Source organism: Heterodontus francisci, chromosome 6 (genome assembly GCF_036365525.1).
Source record: "Heterodontus francisci isolate sHetFra1 chromosome 6, sHetFra1.hap1, whole genome shotgun sequence".
In the NCBI taxonomy this organism is placed as follows: domain Eukaryota; kingdom Metazoa; phylum Chordata; class Chondrichthyes; order Heterodontiformes; family Heterodontidae; genus Heterodontus; species Heterodontus francisci.
Genome location: NC_090376.1, coordinates 4,300,573 through 4,323,151, shown reverse-complemented (window position 1 = coordinate 4,323,151; position 22,579 = coordinate 4,300,573). Strand labels below are relative to the sequence as shown.

At 46.8% G+C, this 22,579-nt stretch overlaps 1 protein-coding gene across 2 annotated transcripts in view; it reads left to right on the top strand.

The window, feature by feature from the left end:
- Positions 1 to 22,579, top strand: part of stim1b (stromal interaction molecule 1b) — a 244,786-nt gene that overhangs the window by 135,359 nt on the left and 86,848 nt on the right. For both annotated transcript variants that reach the window (XM_068032988.1, XM_068032987.1), the window contains exon 4: positions 5,997 to 6,108. In XM_068032988.1, the coding sequence (XP_067889089.1) occupies positions 5,997 to 6,108 (112 nt within the window). The remainder of the gene's footprint in view (positions 1 to 5,996; positions 6,109 to 22,579) is intronic.

Sequence of the window (22,579 nt, the reverse complement as noted above, 5' to 3'; positions counted from 1 at the left end):
AAAAGGAAATTGAGTTTACTTTGAAACTGACCTTCCCAGCTGATCACTCGCTCGCACTCTCTGCTCCCGAATAGCTGATGTCCCATTTTGCCATAGAAAATAGGAGCAGGAGTAAGCCATTTGACCCTTCAAGCCAGCTCCGCCATTCATTCTGATCGTGGCTGATCATCCAACTCAGTAGCCTGTTCCTGCTTTTGCCCCATACCCTTTGATCCCTTTATACCCAAGAGCTATATCTAACTCCTTCTTGAAAACATACAATGTTTTGGCCTCAACTGCTTTCTTTGGTAGCTAATTCCACAGGCTCACCACTGTCTGGGTGAAGAAATTTCTCCTCATCTCAGTTATACACTAGGCTGCAGCTATTGCGCAGGGCATACGCATGCAGAGCTACGTCAACATCACCGCATTGTGTAGTTCCTGGATCGGGACATGCAGAGATTATATTACTATATTGAACATTCCCAGGTCAGTTACATCTACATTATCACAGTGTACAGAGAATCATCTACATTTACATTGTACATTCATACATCACATTGAACACTCTCAGGTCAGGGATATACAGAACCCCTGTGTTATCATACTGAACACTCTCAGTTCAGGTAAACACAAAGTTTTCTTTGAACATATCAAGACTGAAAGTTAGAGATCCTTTTGTAAGATTCAATTATTTGAAAGGATCAGTATAGTTGATATGACCAGGTGAGAAAGAGGTCTAGAGTTCTCTTTCAGCCTTCACCTGGTCTTACTGGAACAAAAGTTAATTTTAAACATGCTGTGTTTTTAGCTCCCCCTTGGTAAATCCTTGTTCACCGCTTTCCAATTATAAGGCAAAGAAACCAGCAATACAGGCCTTCTTAGGTTTAAAGAAGAAAAGTTGAAATTTTAAAAACTTAAATTTAAATCTAATTCAGTTAACGCCTATGGATACATGCCGCTCCCCACACTAGCATGCATACACATGCAAATAGAGACAGAAAAGAGCAGAAGAAAATTAAAGTGGAAAGGTTTGAGGCAATATCCGAAGTGGTGGTGTTACGATTCTTTGAGCTCACTGTAGAGTCCTTGATTGTAGGTAGATTTTGCTTTTCGTTGGGGCCCAGTATTCTTCTTTAACCCTTGTTCGCTGTAGGAAACTTTACTCTCTTGGGGTTCATGGGTCTTCAGTGGATTCAGAGGCTTGTGAGAAAGAGATGGGAGCAGACAGGGGAGAGATTTTCTCAGTCCAGGAGCAAACAGCTTTCTGCCCAAACTGTTTGTACAAATTCGAAAAACTCAGGTTGCCAAACAAGTTGGTCATGTGACTAGCTGGTTTGACCATGTCCGTTTGTGTATTCGGCCATCTTAACAATCAACCTGGAATGCGAGCTCCCCCACCTTCAACGTCTGATGATCAAAAGTCCATTGTGGGTTGAATGTCAGGGAATGGCTGCTTTGTCCTTCCAAACACCGTCTGTTAATAAACGTCCCTTCCAGCCATGGCTGATCTGTTCAGCAGTCCTTTCCTCACTCCAGTAACAGTTTAAAATCAATGCTCATGACAAAAGGACCTAGCATGACAATGGTGCTTGTATTTATTATGCTGTAGATACTCTAGTATTGGCCTTTATAGCCACTCCAGGCGCTGCTCCACAAACCACTGACCACCTCCAGGCGCTTACCCATTGTCTCCCGAGACAAGGAGGCCAAAGAAGAAGAAAGAAGAAGATCTCCCTGTTCTGGTCAGATATTACAGAGCTCCCTCCAGCAGAGGGAACTTGCACTGCTGGGATGTCGAGGAGAGTCATATCGGTCTGCAGTTAACATAAATCGGAAATTAATTCCTGGAAGTCACTCTGTGCTGTGGAGCCATGCTCACTGGGAGCTGAGATGTGACTGTTGCTCTGCATTTGAGTTATGACCCTTGACACTAGTCAGCAAATTGATGTTTCACATAATCTAAATCCAGAGGACAGAATCACAGAATAATACAGTGCAGAAGAGGCCCTTTGGCCCATCGAGTCTGCACCGATGCATTAAAACACCTGACCTGTCTACCTAATCCCATTTGCCAGCACTTGGCCCATAGCCTTGAATGTTATGACGTGCCAAGTGCTCATCCAGGTACTTTTTAAAGGATGTGAGGCAACCTGTCTCTACCACCCTCCCAGGCAGGGCATTCCAGACCGTCACCACCCTCTGGGTAAAAAAGATCTTCCTCAAATCCCCCTTAAACCTCCCGCCCCGCACCTTAAACTTGTGACCCGTCGTAACTGACCCTTCAGCTAAGGGGAACAGCTGCTCCCTATCCACCCTGTCCATGCCCCTCATAATCTTGTACACCTCGATCAGGTCACCCCTCAGTCTTCTCTGCTCCAGTGAACACAACCCAAGCCTATCCAACCTCTCTTCATAGCTTAAATGTTCCATCCCAGGCAACATCCTGGTGAATCGCCTCTGCACCCCCTCCAATGCAATCACAATGTAGACAGTGTAGGAACCAACTACACCGTGATCAGTGAGTGGAGATTGGGCTCCATTTAAACCCAGCTCTTCTCCACTCCAGGTGAATGTTGCTGAGGTTCAGTTCCACAGTAACTTGTTCATGAATCCAATCTCCAATTGTGAGCTGAGGCGGAATGTTAAACCACAGTAAGAATCACAGACTGGCCTCCCCATGTTCTTACCTGTCAGCGGTGCTCACTGTGCTGTGCTCTTAATAAACTCTCGAGAGTTGCTTGAGGTTTCAGTTCCGCTTCCCCTCAGTTTCATTGAAATTATAAAGTCGTTCTCATTCTCCAACTCCAGTCTGTAGATCAAGGAAACTCCACTAGTGAGCTTGCTCATTACTGTAGCTTATACAAACATACGATTTAGGAGCAGGAGTAGGACACTCGGCCCCTTGAGCCTGCTCCACCATTAAATAAGATCATGGCTGATCTGATTGTAACCTCAACTCCACATTCCCACCTACCCCCGATAACCTTCCACTCCCTTGCTTATCAAGAACCTATCTACCTCTGCCTTAAAAATATTCAAAGACTCTGCTTCCACCGCCTTTTGAGGAAGAGAGTTCCAAAGAGTCATAGAGTTATACAGCACAGAAACAGGCCCTTCGGCCCATCGTGTCTGTGCCGGTCATCAAGCACCTAACTATTCTAATCCCATTTTCCAGCACTTGGCCCGTAGCCTTGTATGCTTTGGCATTTCAAGTGCTCATCTAAATACTTCTTAAATATTGTGAGGGTTCCGGCCTCTACCACCTCTTCAGGCAGTGCGTTCCAGATTCCAACCACCCTCTGGGTGAAATTTTTTTCCCTCAAATAGTAGGGGGGATGCACAGTCAAATATAGAAGAGAAACTGAGTCAGTCTGGAAGGCAGAGCAAATATAGACCTGTTAAGGCACAAGTGAAAAATTCAAGGCTGGATTGCATCTATTTTAATGCAAGGAGTCTTATTAGTAAGGCAGATGAATTGAGGGCGTTGATTAGCACATGGCATTATGATATTATTGCTGTCACAGACGTGGTTGAGGGAGGGGCAGGACTGGCAGCTCAATAACCCAGGGTATAGAATCTTCAGGCGTGACAGGGGAAGGGGTAAAAGAGGAGGTGGCATTGCACTATTGCTCAAGGAGTCAATTACTGCAGTAAGGAGGGATGATATCTTAGAAGGTTCCTCAAATGAAGCCACATGGGTAGAACTTAAAAACAAAAAGGGGGCATTCACTTGGCTGGGAGTGTACTACAGGCCTCCAAACAGTCAGGGAGAGATAGAGGGCAGATATGTAGGCAAATCTCAAGAGAGGTGCAAAAATAATAGGGTAATAATAGTAGGATTTCAACTTCCCCAATATCAACTGGGATAGTCTTAGTGCAAAAGGCTTAAAGTGCATACAGGAGAGCTTTTTAAGCCAGTACGTAGAAAGTCCAATAAGAGAAAGGCTCACGACCCTCTAAGAGAAAAAATTTCTCCCCATCTCTGTCTTAAATGGACGACCCCTTATTTTTAAACAGTGACCCCTAGTTCTAGATTCTCCCACAAGGGGAAACATCCTTTCCACATCCACCCTGTCAAGACCCCTCAGGATCTTATATGTTTCAATCAAGTCGCCTTTTAACTCTCCTAATCTCCAACAAATACAAGCCTAGCCTTTCAACCTTTCCTCACAAGACTACCCACCCATTCCAGGTATTAGTCTAGTAAACTTTCTCTGAATTGCTTCAAACATTTTTACATCCTTCCTTAAATAAGGAGACTGTACACTTTACTCCAGATGTGGTCTCACCAATGCCCTGTATAGCTGAAGCATAACTTCCCTACTTTTGTATTCAATTTTCCTCGCAATAAACAAAGAACATTCTATTATCTTTCCTAATTACTTGCCTAACCTGCATGCTAACCTTTTGTGATTCGTGCGCTAAGACACCCAGATCCCTCTGCATGTCAGAGCTCTGCAATCTCTCCGCATTTCAATAATATGCTTCTTTTTTATTCTTTCTGCCAAATGGGCAATTTCACATTTTCCTACATTATACTGCATTTGCCAGGTCTTTGCCCACTCATTTAACCTATCCATATCACTTTGTAGCCTCCTTATGTCCTCTTCACGACTTACTTTCCTACCTGTCTTGTGTCATCAGCAAATTTACCAACCATACACCCTTCATCCCAGTCATTTAAATAAATTGGAAAAAGTTGAGGCCCCAGCACTGATGCCTGTGGCACACCACTTGTTACATCTTGCCAACTAGAAAATGACCCATTTATGCCTACTCTCTGTTTCTTGTTAGCTAGCCAATCTTCTATCCATGCCAGTATGTTACCCCCGACACCATGAGCTCTTATTTTCCACAATAACCTTTGATGTGGCACCTTATCAAATGCCTTCTGGGAATCTAAATACAGTACATCCACTAGTTCCCCTTTATCCACAGCACGTGTTACTTCAAAGAACTGCAATAAATTTTCTGGTCGCCGCACTACAGGAAAGATGTGATTTAAGCTAGAGAGGGTGCAGAAACGATTCACAAGGATGTTGCCTAGTTTGGAGGGCTTGAGTTATAAAGAGAGATTCGATAGGCTGGGTCTGTTTTCCTTGGAGCGAAGGAGGCTGAGAGGGGACATGATAGAGGTATATAAAATTATGAGAGGCATAGATAGGGTAGATAGCCAGAGTCTGTTTCCCATGGTAGGGATGACTAAAACTAGAGGGCATAGATTTAAGGTGAGAGGGAGGAGGTTTAAAGGGGATCAAAGGGGTAAATTTTTCGCACAAAGAATAGTGGGTATCTGGAATGAGCTGACTGAGGAGGTGGTGGAGGCAGGAACAGTAGCAACATTTAAGAGGCATCTGGACAGGTACTTCAATGAGCAAGGTATAGAGGGATATGGAATTAATGCAGGCAGGTGGGATTTCGTATAGCTAGGCATTATGGTCGGCATGGACGCAGTGGGCTGAAGGGCCTGTTTCTATGCTGTACGACTCTATGACTCTAAATTGGTTTCACTAAACCATGTTGACTCTGCCTTGAATTTTTCTAAGTGTCCTGCTATAATGTCTTTAATAATAGCTTCTAACATTTTCTGTATGACAGATGTTAAGCTAACTGGCTTGTAGTTTGCTGCTTTCTGTCTCCCTTTTTGAATAAAGGCTTTATTTATATTTGCTATTTTCCAATCTACTGAAACGTTGCCCGAATGTAGGGAATTTTGGAAAATTAAAACCAACACATCAGCTATCTCACTAGCCACTTCTTTTAAGACTGTAGGATGAAGTCCATCAGGATCCGGGAACTTGTCAGCCCACAGCTCCAACAATTTTCAACACTTTGTGGGTCTTGTCACTTCAGTAGCATGAGCAATGTCTCTGTGAGGCTTTACAGGTCAAATGATGGTGCGAGTCACTTCAGGTGGAGGGTTCAGATTCTGCCGGTTGCAAACAGTCTGTGCAGCTCCTGCCTGAGCAGACCCTGTCAGCCCCTAATCATATCTTCCTCTTTCCCTTATACAGTGTTTAACTGGACAGGTGAAGAGGTGATCGAGTGGCTCATCAACTACGTAGAGTTGCCACAGTATGAAGAACACTTCAGAAAACTACATATAAATGGACACGACATGCCAAGGTTTGTATACCACAACCTCACCCGCCGCAGGTGAGGTACAAACCCTACCCACCCACTTACCCCCTTTACTCGCTTAGTGTGGGTCAGGTACACCCTGCCCTGCAGCACCCCCTCTTCTCACTCACCATGGGTCAGGTACTCACCCCCTAACTTCCACATCCACTCAGGTTAGACACATAGTTCTTTGAAAAGGTCCCAATTAGTCCCAGTCTTCCCTCACCCTGGCTCTTTCCCCACAGTCCTGTAATTTGCCCCCCTTAAATATTTATCCAATTTGGATAATGGTTGTGAGCAGCCTAATTATGGGACAGGGCAGGGAAATGTAATTGCAGCAAACAGCTCCAGTTCAAGAGATGGAACCTGCATTAGCACGATGGGCTGAATGGCCTGTTATGTTGCAAATCCCACAATTCGAAGAAACGAAACAATGCAGAAACCACGATCATCATGTTAGATAAATTCTGCACGTGTGTTTTATTCTTTAATCTTTCTATGGTCTTACGATTGGCGTTGTAATCGAAAACGTAACCTTGTACATTGTTCAATCAGTATTCTGCATTGTCAGCTTGACTCTTCGGGTTAGAAAGTTGTTGGTTCAAGTCCCATTCCAGAGACATAATCCAGACACACTCGGCAGTACTGAGGGAGTGCTGCAGTGTTGTAGGGTCAGTACTGAGGGAGTGCTGCACTGTCAGAGGGTCAATGAAGGAGTGCTGCACTGTCGGAGGGTCAGTACTAAGAGAGTGCTGCACTGTCAGAGGGTCAGTGAAGGAGTGCTGCACTGTCGTAGGGTCAGTACTGAGGGAGTGCTGCACTGTCAGAGGGTCAGTAGTGAGGGGGTGTTGTACTGTCAGAGGGTCAGTGAAGGAGTGCTGCATTGTTGTAAGGGCTGTACTGAGGGAGTGCTGCACTGTCGGAGGGGCCGTTATGTGATTGAGGCTTTAAACTACGGCCCCATCTACTTTTTCTGCTGGATACTGAAGATTTCATGACATTATTGTTAGAAGAGCAGTGGAGTTCTCCCAGTGTCCTGTTGGCAATCCTCCCTCAACGGACCTCATTAAAAAACCGAACAACTGGTTATTCATTTCTTCACTCTTTTTGCCCCAAAATGAAGGGTTATTAGAATGTGGAATGCTTTACCATAAGTGCTGATTGAGACAGAGATTAGAACATTATTTAAAGCAAAATTGGATAGCTGCTAAAAAGGGAATGATCTTGCTGCTGTTTTTGCTTACACGATCGTTGCATTTTAAAGTAATGTATTACATGTAAAGTGCTTTAAAATGTTTCAGAGATACACTAAGATACTTTTTAAGTGCAGAGTAAGGAATGAATTGCATCTATTTATATAGATCCTTTCACAACCTCAGTGTGTCCCAAAGTCCTTTACAGCCAATGAAGTACTTTTATAGTATAGACACTGTTGTAACTTGGGAACCGTAGCAGCCAATTTGCGCATGGCAAGATCCCACAAACAGCAATGTGATAATGATCAGATCACCATCACTATCAGTTGAGGGATAAATATTGGCCTGAGGGCACCAGGAAGAATGTCCCAGCTCATGTTTGAATAATGCAGTGGGATCTTTCACATCCACCTGAGAGGGCAAACAGGGCCTCAGTTTAACATATCATCAAAGGATGGCACCTCTGACAGTGTAGCACTCCCTCAGTACCGCGCTGAGAGTGTTAGCCTGGATTATGGGCTCAAGTTTTTTTTATTTTTTCATGGGATGTGGGTATCACTGACATGGCCAGCATTTGTTGCCCATCCCTATTTGCCCTTAACACCTGAGTGGCTTGCTAGGCCATTTCAAAGGGCAGTTAAGAGGCAACTACATTGCTGTGGGTCTGGAGTCACATGTAGGCCAATCCACAGCAGATTTCCTCCCCTAAAGGACATTAGTGAACCAGACTGATTTTTGTGACAATCGATAGTTTTGTGGCACCATAACTGAGACTAGCTATCAATTCCAGATTTTTAAAGCATTAATTAATTGAATTTATTAATTGAATTTAAATTCCTCCAGCTGTGTCCCCAGGGCATTGGCTTGGGCCTTTGGATTGCTAATTCAGTGTCAACACCACTACGCCGGTCTCTGGAGTGGGACTTGAACCGACAACCTTCTAATTCATGCAAGGTTGTCCCCCTCTGAGCCAGGGTTGGCACTTTAAGTCTGCCATATGGGAGGGCGTCTTTCTGGAATGATATCACTGTTAGGTACTCGGTGTTGAAGTCCGGGAGAACTAAAAGCCAGCTCTTGGGGAAAGCAGGGACACAGTGTGTGTGGGATGTCCTTTGATGTGATCTGAAGTGGGATGCCCTCATACTAAGCAAGTGTCTTTCTGGGGTTTTTGAGTATTCTGTGGTGATAGCGGGACACCCAGATAATAAGTGTGATTCTCTTGATGGCAAATACCAGTTAATGACTGAAGGGGAAGTTTTATTAGTACTGACACAGGTGTACACACACACACTAAAGGCCTGCTACCTGACCCGAACTCGACGGGACCCAAAGACCGGAACAAAACTGAGTCTGCGCAGTGAGCGAGTTACGTCGCAATGATGTCATCACCCATGTGCCGCAGCTTCGTGGATCTTCCCAGGCGGAAGGTAAGTAAAGGGATGGTCGGGTCAGGCTCGGGTCGGGTCGGGCCCGTGGCGAAATTGGAGGGACTCGGGCCAGACTCTGGTCTGCTGTGGATCAGCCGGGTTTGGGTCAGGTTCTTTTTCCCGACCTGAGCAGGCCTTTAACACACACATATACCTGCACACATACATACATACATACATGCATAAACATACATATCCCGTGAGGAATTTCAAAATAAAAACAATGTGCTGGAAATACTCAGCAGATCTGGTAGCATCTGTGGAGAGAGAAACAGTTAATGTTTCAGGTGTGTGACCTTTCATTAGAACTTGCAAAGGTTAGAAATGTAATAGTCAGAGATTTATACAGCACAGAAACAGGCCCTTCGGCCCATTGTGTCCGTGCTGGCCATCAAGCACCTATCTATTCTAATCCTATTTTCCAGCACTTGGCCCATAGCCTTGTATGCTATGGCATTTCAAATGCTCATCTAAATACTTCTTAAATGTTGTGACGGTTCCTGCCTCTACCACCTCTTCAGGCAGTGCGTTCCAGATTCCAACCACCCTCTGGGTGAAATTTTTTTTCCTCAAATCCCCTCTAAACCTCCTGCCCCTTACCTTAAATCTATGCCCCCTGGTTATCGACACCTCCACCAAGGGAAAAAGTTTCTTCCTATCCACCCTATCAATGCCCCTCATAATTTTGTACACCTCAATCAGGTCCCCCCTCAGCCTTCTCTGAGGAAAACAACCCCAGCCTATCCAGTCTCTCTTCATAGCTGAAATGCTCCAGCCCAGGCAACATCCTGGTGAATCTCCTCTACATCCTCTCCAGTGCAATCACATCCTTCCCACAGTGTGGCGACCAGAACTGTACACAGTACTCCAGCTGTGGCCCAACCAGCGCTCCACACTGCTCCCATATTCCATGCCTTGGCTAATAAAGGCAAGTATCCCATATGCCTGCCTAACCACCTTACCTACCTGTGCTGCTGCCTTCAGTGATCTATGGACAAGTACATCAAGATCCCTCTGACCCTCTGTACTTCCTAGGATCCTACTATCCATTGTATATTCCCTTGCCTTGTTAGTCCTCCCAAAATGCATCACCTCACACTTCTCAGGATTATATTCTATTTGCCACTGCTCCGTCCATTTTACCAACCCATCTATATCGTCCTGTAATCTAAGGCTTTCCTCCTCACATAGGCTTTGAGCAAGCGAAAGTGGGGTGGGGGGGGGAGGAAGAAGAACAAAAGGGAAGGTGTGTGTTAGGTAGAGGGTAGGAGAGATTAAATGACAAAGATGTCACGAACCAAACAGCAAAGCGAGTGCTAATGGTTGTGGTAAAACACAAAAGCATTAGTCCAGAGAGAGTGTTAATGGCAGAATAATCAAGAGCTGTGTCCAAAAGCAAAAACATGAAAAACATGTTTAAGACAGGCTCATGGTTTTAAAAAAAAATTTAAACATTGGGAATTGCTGGACCGGGAGCCAATGTCAGTCAGTGAGGAGAAGGGTGATGAGTGAACAGGACATTGTGAGTTAGGACATGGGCAGCAGAGTTTAGGATGAGCTGAAATTTATGAATAAAAACAAAATAGCAGTTCTGATGAAAGGTCACTGACCTGAAACATTAACTCTGCTCTCTCTACAGATGCTGCCTAACCTGTTGAGTATTTCAGCATTTCTTGTTTTTATTTCAAATTTATGAAGGTTGGAAGCCACCTAGGAGAGCATTTGAATAATCATGTATAGAGATGACAGGCACGGATGAGGTTTCAGCAGCAAATGGACAGAAGAGGGGCAGCATTGGGCGATGTCCCTTGGGTGAAAATAGGCAGTTTTGGTGATGGAGTGGATCAGAGTTCGGAAGCTATCACTAATAAAGCTGGTATTCATACAGCACCTTCAACCTAATAAAGTGTCCTGCGGTGCTTCGCAAGAGTGATTATCAAACATTTGACACTGAGCCACATGAGGTTTTAGGACAGGTCACAAAAAGCTTGGTCCAAGAGGTAGAACTTGAGAAGCATCTGAAAGGATTAGAGAGGGCGAGAGATGTGGAGTGGTTTAGCGAGGGATTCCTAGAGCTTAGGAGCTAGGCATCTGAAGACACAGCCGCCACGTTGGAGCAATTAAAAACTCAAGAGGCCGGAATTGGAATAACGCAAAGCCATATCTCAGGATTAAGTGGGATATGGAAGTTGTGAACAATCTGGTTCAGCCTCAGACAGTGGCCTGGGAGATGAATGGAATCAGTGGCCAGGGAACAGTGTGTGTGACAGGGACTGAAGACAGTGGTTTTGCTCTTACTAATACTTAATTGGAGGAAGTTTCTGCCCATCCAGTACTGCATATCGGACATGTAGTCTGACAATTTTGAGACAGTAGAGGCACGGGTCGAGAGAGAGGTGGTGTTGCCAGCATGCATGTGGAAGCTGATGTATTTTCAGATGATGTCACCGTGGGGCAGCATGCAGATGAGAAATAAGAGGGGGCCAAGGATAGATCCTTGTGACGCACTTGCTGTTTTCTTAACAGGAGCACAGATCACGCAATCGGATTTTGTTTGAATCTCTTTTGTTTTTATTTCAATACAGAGCTCTCTAGAACCTTCTGAAGTAATGCGGGGGAGTTGTTATCTAATTTTTAAACAAATTAATATTATTACTTGCTTGGCAGTGATGTGGGTGGTGGCTGTTTGAACGACTAAATTAATAGCAGCTCCCCACACCCACTAGAGCACACGGGGGAGATCACAAGTGCAGAATGGAGGAGTTCCTCTCACTAGTTTTAATAAATGTGCATCATAATGGGTATAGTTCAGTATCATAATACTGTGCCAAACAGAGAATGTGTAATGACTTATTTAGGTTGGATTACAGATTTACTTGTGAAAATTCAAAAAGAGACTTAAAGAACTTGCATTTATATAGCTCCTTTCACTGCCTCAGGATGTCCCAAAGCTTTACAGCCAATGAAGTGCTTTCGAAGCGTAGTCACTGTTGTAATGTAGGAAACACAACAGCCAGTTTGCGCACAGCAAGCTCCCACAAACAGTAATGAGATAGTAGCCAGGTAATCTGTTCTTAATGATGTTGGCTGAGGTATAAATATTGGCCTGCACAGCAGGAGAACTCACTGCTCTTCAGTAGTGCCCATTTGATCTTTTCCAGTTAAACTGAGACCCCATCTGCCCTATCAAAATCTCATCCAAAAGACAGCACCTCCGACAGTGCTACAAAAACAATTAATATTTCTAAATAAATAAATATTTTCATAGCACCTTTAACGTAATAGGACATACCAAGGTGCTTCACAGAAACATTATAAAGCAAAGTTAGACACCGAGCCACATAAGGCGATATTAGGGCAGATGAGCAAAAGCTTGGTCAGAGAGGTAGGTATTAAGGATTGTCCAAAAGGGAGAGAAAGAGTTGGAGAGGTGTAGGGAAGGAATTCCAGAACTTGGGGTCCAGGCAGTTGAAGGCACGGCCGCCAATGTCAAAACAATTAAAATCAGGGGTGCTCAAGAGCCTAGAATTAGATGAGTGCAGATATCCCGGGGGGTTGTGGGGCTGGAGGAGATTACAAACACAGGGAGGGGTGAGACTATGGAGGGATTTGAAAATAAGGATGAGAATTTTAAAATCAAGACATTGCTTGACCGGGAGCCACTGCAAGTCAGTGAGCATAGGGGTGATGAAAGAACAGGACTTGTTCCAAGTAAAGACAGGGGCAGCAAAGTTTTGGATGATCTCAGGTTTACTGAGCGTAGAGGAAAGTCTAGAGGTGACAAAGGCATCGCTGAAGGTTTCAGCAGCAGCTGAGCTGAGCAGGGATGAAGTTGGACAATGTAGCACTCCTACTGTACTGCCCCTACCACAGTGCAGCACTCCCTCAGTACTGCCCATCCGACAGTGCAGCGCTCCTTCTGTATTGCCCCTCTGACAGGGCAGCGCTCCCTCAGTACTGTCCATCCGACAGTGCAGCGCTCCTACTGTACTGCCCCTACCACAGTGCAGCACTTCCTCAGTACTGCCCATCCGACAGTGCAGCACTCCCTCAGTACTGCCCATCCGACAGTGCAGCGCTCCTACTGTACTGCCCCTCTGACAGGGCAGCGCTCCGTCAGTACTGTCCATCCGACAGTGCAGCACTCCCTCAGTACTGTCCATCCGACAGCGCAGCGCTCCTACTGTACTGCCCCTACCACAGTGCAGCACTCCCTCAAAACTGTCCATCCGACAGTGCAGCACTCCCTCAGTACTGCCCATCCAACAGTGCAGCGCTCCTTCTGTATTGCCCCTCTGACAGGGCAGCGCTCCCTCAGTACTGTCCATCTGACAGTGCAGCGCTCCCTCAGTACTGACTCTCCCGCAGTGCAGCACTCCCTCTGTGCTACCCCTCTGACAGTGCAACACTCCCTCTGTATTGCCCCTCTGACAGTGCAGCATTCCTTCAGTACTGACCCTGCCACAGTGCAGCACTCCTTCACTGAGCCAATCTGGATTTTGTGCTCAGGTCTCTGGAATGGGACTTGAACCCTTGACCTCTGATTCGGAGGCGAATCCATTGAGCCACAGTTCATACAAACTCAACTAGACTCAATCTTGCAATCCTCCTTAGATACAGGGGTGGTGACAGAGGCCTGTAGATTCACAAATGTTAGATCCTTGTTCAAAAAGGGTTGTAAGGATAAATTCAGCTACTACAGGCAAGTCAGTTTAACCATGTTGGTGGGAAAGCTTTTAGAAACTTTAATCTGGGTCAAAATTAACAGTCATTGGGACAATTGTAAATTAATTACGGAAAGCCAGTGTCGGCAAATTGTGTTTAACTAATTTGATTGCGTTTTTTGATGATTTAACAGAGAGGGTTGACGAGGCTAACACAGTAGATGTGGTGTACATGGACTTCCAAAAGGTTTTTTAAAATTCTTTCACGGGATGTGGGCGTCAATGGCGAGGCCAACATTTTTTGCTCTTGAGAAGGTGGTGGTGAGCTGCCACTTTGAACTGCTGCAAACCATGGGGAGTAGATACACCCACAGTGCTGTTAGGAAGGGAGTTCCAGGATTTTGACCCAGCAACAGTGAAGGAACGGCGATATAGTTCCAAGTCAGAATGGTGTGTGGCTTGGAGGGAAACGTGCAGGTGGTGGTGGTCCCATGCATCTGCTACCGTAGAGGTCACGGGTTTGAAAGGTTTTGTTGAAGGAGCCTTGTTGAGTTGTTACAGTGCATCTTGTAGATGGTGCGCACTGCTGCCACTGTACACCAGTGGTGGAGGAATTGAATATTGAATGTGGTGGATGGGGTGCCAGTCAAGCAGCTGCTTTGTCCTGGATGGTGTTGAGCTTCTTGAGTGTTGTTGGCGCCACACTCATCCAGGCAAGTGGAGCGTATTCCATCACGCTCCTGACTTGTGCCTTGTAGGTGGTGGACAGACTTTGGGGAGTCAGGAGGTGAGCTACTCGCTGCAGAGCTCCCAGCCTCTGACCTGTAGTAGCCACAGTATTGACTGGTACAGTTCAGTTTCTGGTCAGTGGTAATGCCCAGGAGGTTGATAGTGGGGGATTCAGCAATGACAATGCCATTGAATGTCAAGGGGAAATGGTTGGATTCTCTCTTATTGGAGATAAGGGCAATTAGGGATGGGCAATAGACGCTGGCATAGCCAGTGACGCCCACATCCCATGAATGAATTTAAAAAAAGATGGTCATTGCCTGGCACTTGTGTGGCGCGATTATAACTTGTCACTTATCAGCCTAGGCCTGAATGTTGTCCAGGTCTTGCTGCATCTGGATATGGACTGCTTCAGCGTCTGAGGAGTCGCGAATGGTACTGAACATTGTTCTTCAGCAAAGTTCCCCACCTCTGATTTTATGATGGAGGGAAGGTCATTGAAGATGGTTGGGTCTAGGACACCACCCTGAGGAACTCTTGCAGTGATGTCCTGGGACTGAGATGATTGACCTCCAACAACCACAGCCATCTTCCTTTGCGCTAGGTATGACTCTAACCAGTGGGGAGTTTTCCCCCTGATTCCAGTTGAGTCCTGTTTTGCTAGGGCTCCTTGATGGCACCCTCAGTCAAATGCTGCCTTGATGTCAAGGGCAGTCACTCTCACCTCACCTCTGGAGTTCAGCTCTTTTGTCTATGTTTGGGCCAAGGCTGTAATGCGGTCAGGAACTGAGTGGCCCTGATGGAACCCAAACTGTGCGTCAGTGAGCAGGTTATTGCTGAGTAAGTGTCTCTTGATAGCACTGTCGATGATACCTTCCATCACTTTGCTTATGACCGAAAGTAGACTGCTGGGACGGTAATTGGCTGGTTTGGATTTGTCCTGCTTTTTGAGGACAGGACATACCTTGGCATTTTCCACATTGTTGGGTAGATGCCAGTGTTGTAGCTGTACTGGAACAGCTTGGCTAGGGGCACAGCTAATTCTGGAGCACAAGTCTTCAGTGCTATTGCTGGAATATTGTCAGGGCCCACAGCCTTTGCAGTATCCAGTGCCTTCAGTCATTTCTTGATATCATATGGAGTGAATCGAATTGGCTGAAGACAGGCATCTTTGATGTTGGGGACTTCAGGAGGAGGCTGAGATGGATCATCCACTCGACAATTCTGTTTGAAGATGGTTGCAAATGTTTCAAGCTTATCTGTTCGAAATCTATTTCGTTTAGCATGGTGGTAGTGCCACACAAAACGATGAAGGGTATCCTCAATGTGTAGACGACTTCGTCTCCACAAGAACTGTGCGGTGGTCACTCCTACCAATACTGTCATGGACAAATGCATCTGCGACAGGCAGATTAGTGAGGACGAGGTCAAGTAGTTTTTTTCTTTTTGATGTGCTGGGCTCCCCCATTAGAGAATGGGGATGTTTGTGGAGCCTCCTCCTGTCAGTTGTTTAATTGTCCACCAACATTCACGACTGGATGTGGCAGGATTGCAGAGTTTAGATCTGATATGTTGGTTGTGGGATCACTTAGCTCTGTCTGTTGAATGCTGCTTCCACTGTTTGGCATGCAAGTAGTCCTGTGCTATAGCTTCACCAGGTTGACACCTCATTTTTAGGTGTGCCCGATGCTGCTCCTGGCCTACCCTCCTGCATTCTTCATTGAACCAGGGTTGGTCCCCTGCCTTGATGGTAGTGGTAGAGTGGAGGATATGCCGGGCCATGAGGTTACAGATTATGGTTGAATGCAATTCTGTTGCTGATGGTCCACGGTGCCTCATGGATGCCCAGTTTTGCATTGCTAGATCTGTTTGAAATCTATCCCATTTAGCACGGTGGTAGTGCCACACAAAACGATGGAGGGTATCCTCAATGTGAAGGCAGGACTTTGTCTCCACAAGGACTGTGTGGTGGTCACTCCCACCAATACTGTCATGGACAGATGCATCTGCAGCAGGTAGATTGGTGAGGTCGAGGTCAAGTAGTTTTTTCCTCTTGTTGGCTCCCTCACCTGCCGCGGACCCAGTCTAGCAGCTTTAGGGCTTGGTTAGTAATGCTGCTACTGAGCCACTCTTGGTGATGGACATTGAAGTCCCCCACCCAGACTACATTCTGTGCCCTTGCCACTCTAGGTGCTTCTTCCAAGTGGTCTTTGCTAAAGTGCCACATAACAGGCTTGTCAGCAAAGCCCATGAAATAAAAGGAACTTTGGCAGCCTGAATACAAAATTGGCTGAGTGACAGGAAACAGTGTAGTGATGGATAGTTGGTTTTCAGACAGGAGGAAGGTGTATAGTGGGATTCCCCAGGGGTCAATACTGGGACCACTGCTTTTCTTGATCTATATTGATGACCTAGACTTGGGTGTACAGGGCACAATTTCAAAATTTGCAGATGATACAAAGCTTGAAAGTATGGTGGACTATGAGGAGGATAGTGATAGACTTCAAGAGGACAAAGGCTGGTGGAATTGACAGACATGTGACAGATAAAGTTTGATGCAGTGAAGTGTGAAATGATACATTTTGGTAGGAAGAACGAGGAGAGGCAATATAAATAAAGAGTACAGTTCTAAACGGGGTGCAGGAGCAGAGGGTCCTGGGGCCTGTGGGTATATGTGCACAAATCATTGAAGGAGGCATGATAGGTTGAGAAAGTGATTAATTAGGCATACAGGATCCTGGGCTTTATAAATAGAGGCATAGAGTACAAAAACAAGGAAGTTATGGTGAACCCTGCACTGGTTCGGCATCAACTGAAGTATTGTGTCCAATTCTGGGCACTGCCCTCTAGGAAGGAAATGAAGGCTTCAGAGAGGGTGCAGAAAAGATTTACGAGAATGGTTCGCAGGATGAGGGACTTCAGATACATGGATAGATTGCAGAAGCTGGGCCTATTCTCCTTGGAGAAGAGAAGGTTGAGAGGAGATTTGATAGAGGTGTTCAAAATCATGAGGGATCTGGACAGAGGAGATAGAGAAAAACTGTTCCCATGATAGAGGATTTCAACTTCCCTAATATCAACTGGGATAGTCTTAGTGCAAAAAGCTTAAAGGGGTGGAATTCTTAAAATGCATACAGGAGAGCTTTTTGAGCCAGTTCGTAGAAAGTCCAACAAGAGAAGGGGCAGTACTGGACCTAATCCTAGGGAATGAAGCTGGACAAGTGGTAGAAGTGTCAGTGGGGGAGTATTTTGGGGATAGTGACCTGTATGATTTAAGGTAGTTATGGAAAAGGAAAAAGACGGACCGGAAATAAAGGTACTGAATTGGGGGAAGGCTGATTTCAATATGATAAAACAGGATCTGGCCAAAGTGGACTGGGAGCAGCTACTTGTAGGAAAGTCTACATCAGACCAGTGGGAGTCATTCAAAGAGGAAATAGTGAGAGTTCAGAGCCAACATGTACCCGTTAAGGTGAAGGGTAGGACCAACAAGTCCAGGGAACCCTGAATGTCAAAGGATATAGAGGATTGGATCAGGAAAAAAAAGAGGCTTGTAGCAGATTCAGAGTGCTGAAAACAGTGGAGGCCCGAGAGGGATATAGAAACTGTAGGGGGTACTTAAAAAAAAAAGTAATCAGGAGAGCGAAGAGGGGACATGAAAAAACACTGGCGGGCAAGATAAAGGAAAATCCTAAGGCATTTTATAAGTATATTAAGGACAAGAGGATAACCAGGGAAAGAGTAGGGCCCATTAGGGACCAAAGTGGCAATCTATGTGTGGAGCCGGAGGACATAGGTGAGGTTTTAAATGATTACTTTTCATCGGTGTTCACTATGGAGAAGGACAATGGAGGTGGAGAGGTCAGGGAGGGGGATTGTGATATACTTGAACATATTAGTATTGAAAGGGAGGAAGTATTAGCCGTTTTAGCAGGCTTAAAAGTGGATAAATCCCCAGGCCCAGATGAGTTGTATCCCAGGCTGTTGTGTGAGGCAAGGGAGGAGATAGCAGGGGCTCTGACACAAATTTTCAAATCCTCTCTGGCCACAGGAGAGGTGCCAGAGGACTGGAGGACAGCGAATGTGGTACCATTATTCAAGAAGGGTAGCAAGGATAAACCAGTTAATTACAGGCCGTTGAGTCTAACATCAGTGTTTGGGAAACTATTGGAAAAAATTCTGAGGGACAGGATTAATCTCCACTTGGAGAGGCAGGGATTAATCAGAGATAGTCAACATGGCTTTGTCAGGGGGAGATCGTGTCTAACTAACTTGATTGAATTTTTTGAGGCAGTGACTAGATGTGTAGATGAGGGTAAAGCAGTTGATGTAGTATACATGGATTTCAGTAAGGCTTTTGATAAGGTCCCGCTTGGGAGATTGGTTATGAAGGTAAGAGCCCATGGGATCCAGGGCAATTTGGCAAATTGGATCCAAAATTGGCTTAGTGGCAGGAGGCAGAGGATGATGGTCGAGGGTTGTTTTTGCGAGTGGAAGCCTCTGACCAGTGGTGTACTGCAGGGATCGGTGCTTGGACCCTGGCTGTTTGTAGTGTACATTAATGATTTAGATGTGCATATAGGAGGTAAGATCAGTAAGTTCACAGATGACATGAAAATTGGTGGTGTCGTAAATAGTGAGGAGGAAAGCCTTAGATTACAGGACGATATAGATGGGCAGAGCAGTGGCAAATGGAATTTAATCCTGAGATGTGTGAGGTGATGGATTTTGGGAGGACTAACAAGGCAAGGGAATGTACAATGGATGGTAGGGCCCTGGAAAGTACAGAGGGTCAGAGGGACCTTGGTGTACTTGTCCATAGATAATTGAAGGCAGCCGCACAGGTAGATAAGGTTGTTAGGAAGGCATATGGGATACGCCTTTATTAGCCAAGACATGGAATATAAATAAAAACAAGAAATGCTGGAAATACTCAGCAGGTCTGGCAGCAGCTGCGGCGAGAGAAGCAGAGTTAATGTTTCAGGTCAGTGACACTTCTTCAGAACTCATAGAATATAAAAGCAGGGAGGTTATGATGGAGCTGTATAAAACGCTAGTTTGGCCACAGCTGGAATACTGTGTACAGTTCTGGTCACCAAACTATAGGAAGGATGTGTTTGCACTGGAGAGGCTGCAGAGGAGATTCACCAGGATGTTGCCTGGGCTGGAGCATTTCAGCTATGAAGAGAGACTGAAAAGTCTAGGGTTGTTTTCCTTGGAGCAGAGAAGGCTTCCCCCCTCTCCCCTTCCCCCCCCACTCTCCCCTTCCCCCCCCCTCTCCCCTTCCCCCCCCCCCTCTCCCCTTCCCCCCCCTCTCCCCTTCCTCCCCTCTCCCCTTCCCCCTCCCCCTCTCCCCTTCCCCCACTCCCCCCCTCTCCCCTTCCCCCCCCTCTCCCCTTCCCCCCCCCTCCCCTTCCCCCTCTCCCCCTCTCCCCTTCCCCCCTCCCCCCTCTCCCCTCCCCCCCTCTCCCCTTCCCCCCCCTCTCCCCTTCCCCCCCTCTCCCCTTCCCCCCCCCTCCCCTTCCTCCCCTCTCCCCTTCCCCCCCCTCCCCCCTTCTCCCCTTCCCCCCTCCCCCCCTCTCCCCTTCCCCCCTCCCCCCCTCTCCCCTTCCCCCCTCCCCCCCTCTCCCCTTCCCCCCTCCCCCCCTCTCCCCTTCCCCCCTCCCCCCCTCTCCCCTTCCCCCCTCCCCCCCTCTCCCCTTCCCCCCTCCCCCCTCTCCCCTTCCCCCTCCCCCTCTCCCCTTCCCCCCTCCCCCTTCCCCCTTCCCCCCTCTCCCCTTCCCCCCTCTCCCCTTCCCCCCTCCCCCCTCCCCCCTCTCCCCTTCCCCCCTCCCCCCTCTCCCCTTCCCCCCCTCCCCTTCCCCCCTCTCCCCTTCCCCCCTCTCCCCTTCCCCCCTCTCCCCTTCCCCCCTCTCCCCTTCCCCCCTCTCCCCTTCCCCCCCTCTCCCCTTCCCCCCTCCTCCCTTCCCCCCTCCTCCCTTCCCCCCTCCTCCCTCTCCCCTTCCCCCCTCTCCCCTTCCCCCCTCTCCCCTTCCCCCCCCTCCCCCCCTCTCCCCTCCCCCCCTCTCCCCTTCCCCCCTCCCCCCCTCTCCCCTCCCCCCCTCTCCCCTCCCCCCTCTCCTCTCCCCCCTCTCCCCTCCCCCCTCCCCCCTCTCCCCTCCCCCCCTCTCCCCTCTCCCCTCCCCCCCTCTCCCCACCCCTCCTCTCTCCCCGCCCCTCCCACTCTTTCCCCCCCCCCCCTCACACCCCCACTCTCCTCCTCTGGCCTTCCGACGGTGTACTGAAACTGCACTGCATTGTATACACCTGGTTGGGTGTTCTGTGCTAGAAAATCCTTTAGCTTTTAAAAGCTCCTGGCTGAGGACACAGTCTGTTGGATGACTATATATTTATTTCTGTCCATGGCCTGGATTGGATATAATGGCTGGGAAAAGGACCAGCTGGATTTAGATGACACAGAATGGGACATTATGTTGGTATTCACCCTCTGAGAATATTAGTCCTGTTGTTTTTCCATCAGAGCATCTGTTTTCTGAAAGCAGCCCTGCACCTCTACCCTCATTCCCCCTCCCTGGGTAACCTGTTGTAGCAGTCAATCACATAAACTGTGAAGAAGTGCTTCCTGGTGTCTCTGAAATCGTTCCCAGGCAACCGGCCTTTGAACCTAATAGGCGTATAAAATCTTTGGGTTCTTTCATTATGGTAGTGTTGCTAGGCTTGTATCTGCAAGCTTTGGATGTGGTTTGGATCTTCAACAGGACGAGCTACCCATCTGTTTCTGCCAGAGATTGTATCCGTTGTCGTTTATCTCAGACTGGGCATTCTGACAGCTTTGCGTGCTTTTGTGCAGCAATTCCATTGATAGGAAGTATCACTTGGCTAAAGTACACGTTGTGTAAATAGAACAACCCAGGCAACTGCTTCAGTTGAAACCAAACGCCACAAGTAAGCTGATTGCTAAAGGAGAGGAAGAAATGTGAGTGCAGGGAGCCAGCAGGGCTCTTCCCTTATTGCCGCAATACTGGTGACCTGAGATGTCTAAGTGCCATCACGCAACAGCTGCGTTTAAATTGCTTGGACCATAGGCAAACATGGTGTGATTCTCTGCACAGCACAACACTGTGAACAGCAGTGAGAATTAAACACACAACATTTGGAGCTTGTTTGCAATCTGTCTCTGAGAGTGAGAGTCCCTGCTCAATGTGAGAGCAAGTCTCAATCACTACTCACACTGTGAGAGTGGGCCCTGGTCTATTAGTGCATGTCTACAGTCTATGCTTAGTCTGTGAGAATGGTGCCTGGTCTGTGAAACACCACCCCCAACCCACCTCTCCCTATCTCAACCTTCCCTCTGAAGCCTCCTGAAAACTTAGCTCTCTGACCATGAGAGAGACTCTGAGACAGCACGCTGAACTCTTTGTTGCACTGTGGCCATTTTTGCCTCTGTAAAACACTTGTGGACTTTTACTACATTAAAAGAGATTGTATAAATGTGGTAAGGGAGTTGGGGGGTGTTGCTGAAAATGGAGGGTAAATACCACTCTAAGCATTCCCAGCTCAGGAGATGCAAGGATGAATGCAGGATGGTAATTGAGCTGACTCAGCCTTGCTCATGTGTGTTTAGGTCCTTATTTCAGAATTAGATCCAAAGAGATGATTTTTCATTTCTTGTGCTCCCCACAAGCGTACCTTTGTCGACTGTCGAATCACGATTTCTTTTTATTGCCTTGACCGGGTCTGTATTTATTGCATTTAGTGACACTTTGATTAACATGTGATTTACTGAGCTTTGTGTAGTAATCAGTCTTTCTGCACAATTAGGCATTGTCTGTATACTCAGACACTGCTTAAAGCAGCTTCATTGCTTGTGGTTCTGAAACATGCTCACGACTAGTCCCATGCTTCCTGTGTACAATTATCACTGCAATTAACCACCATCATTTTCTTGCTAATTCTCAACCTACTCATTATCCAATTTTCTAGCTCCTTCAAAAGCTTTCATTTCAGTCTTGAGACTCATTAATGAAGGAGACTGGGTTGGCCCCATGCCTTGGGAAGGGTGAGACGGGTCTAAAAAAGGCTTAGAAAGAATTCTGTGCATGGGATGGGGAGTAGCTATAAGATTTGGTGTTTAGTTCTGAACTCTGATGGTGTGAACATGCTGTGGACTCCATTCTATGTAGATGCTGTCTGATGGGAAAGTGTTTACAGGGCCTTGGCTTGCTCAACTGGTGAGTAAATTATCCTTCCACCTCAGGGACCTGGCTTTGACTCCAGCCCTGGTTGATGGTGGCAGTTCCCTGTGTCTGCTTCTGAGGATCCTGAATGACTTTAGGAATCTTGGTTGAATTCACGAGTGTGGGCCAACGTCACAAAACTGGCTGAATTTGGACAAGCAAGTAAAAAAAAAACTGGTCTCAGTAAAAGTGATCATGAAGCTGTTGGATTGTTGTAAAAACCC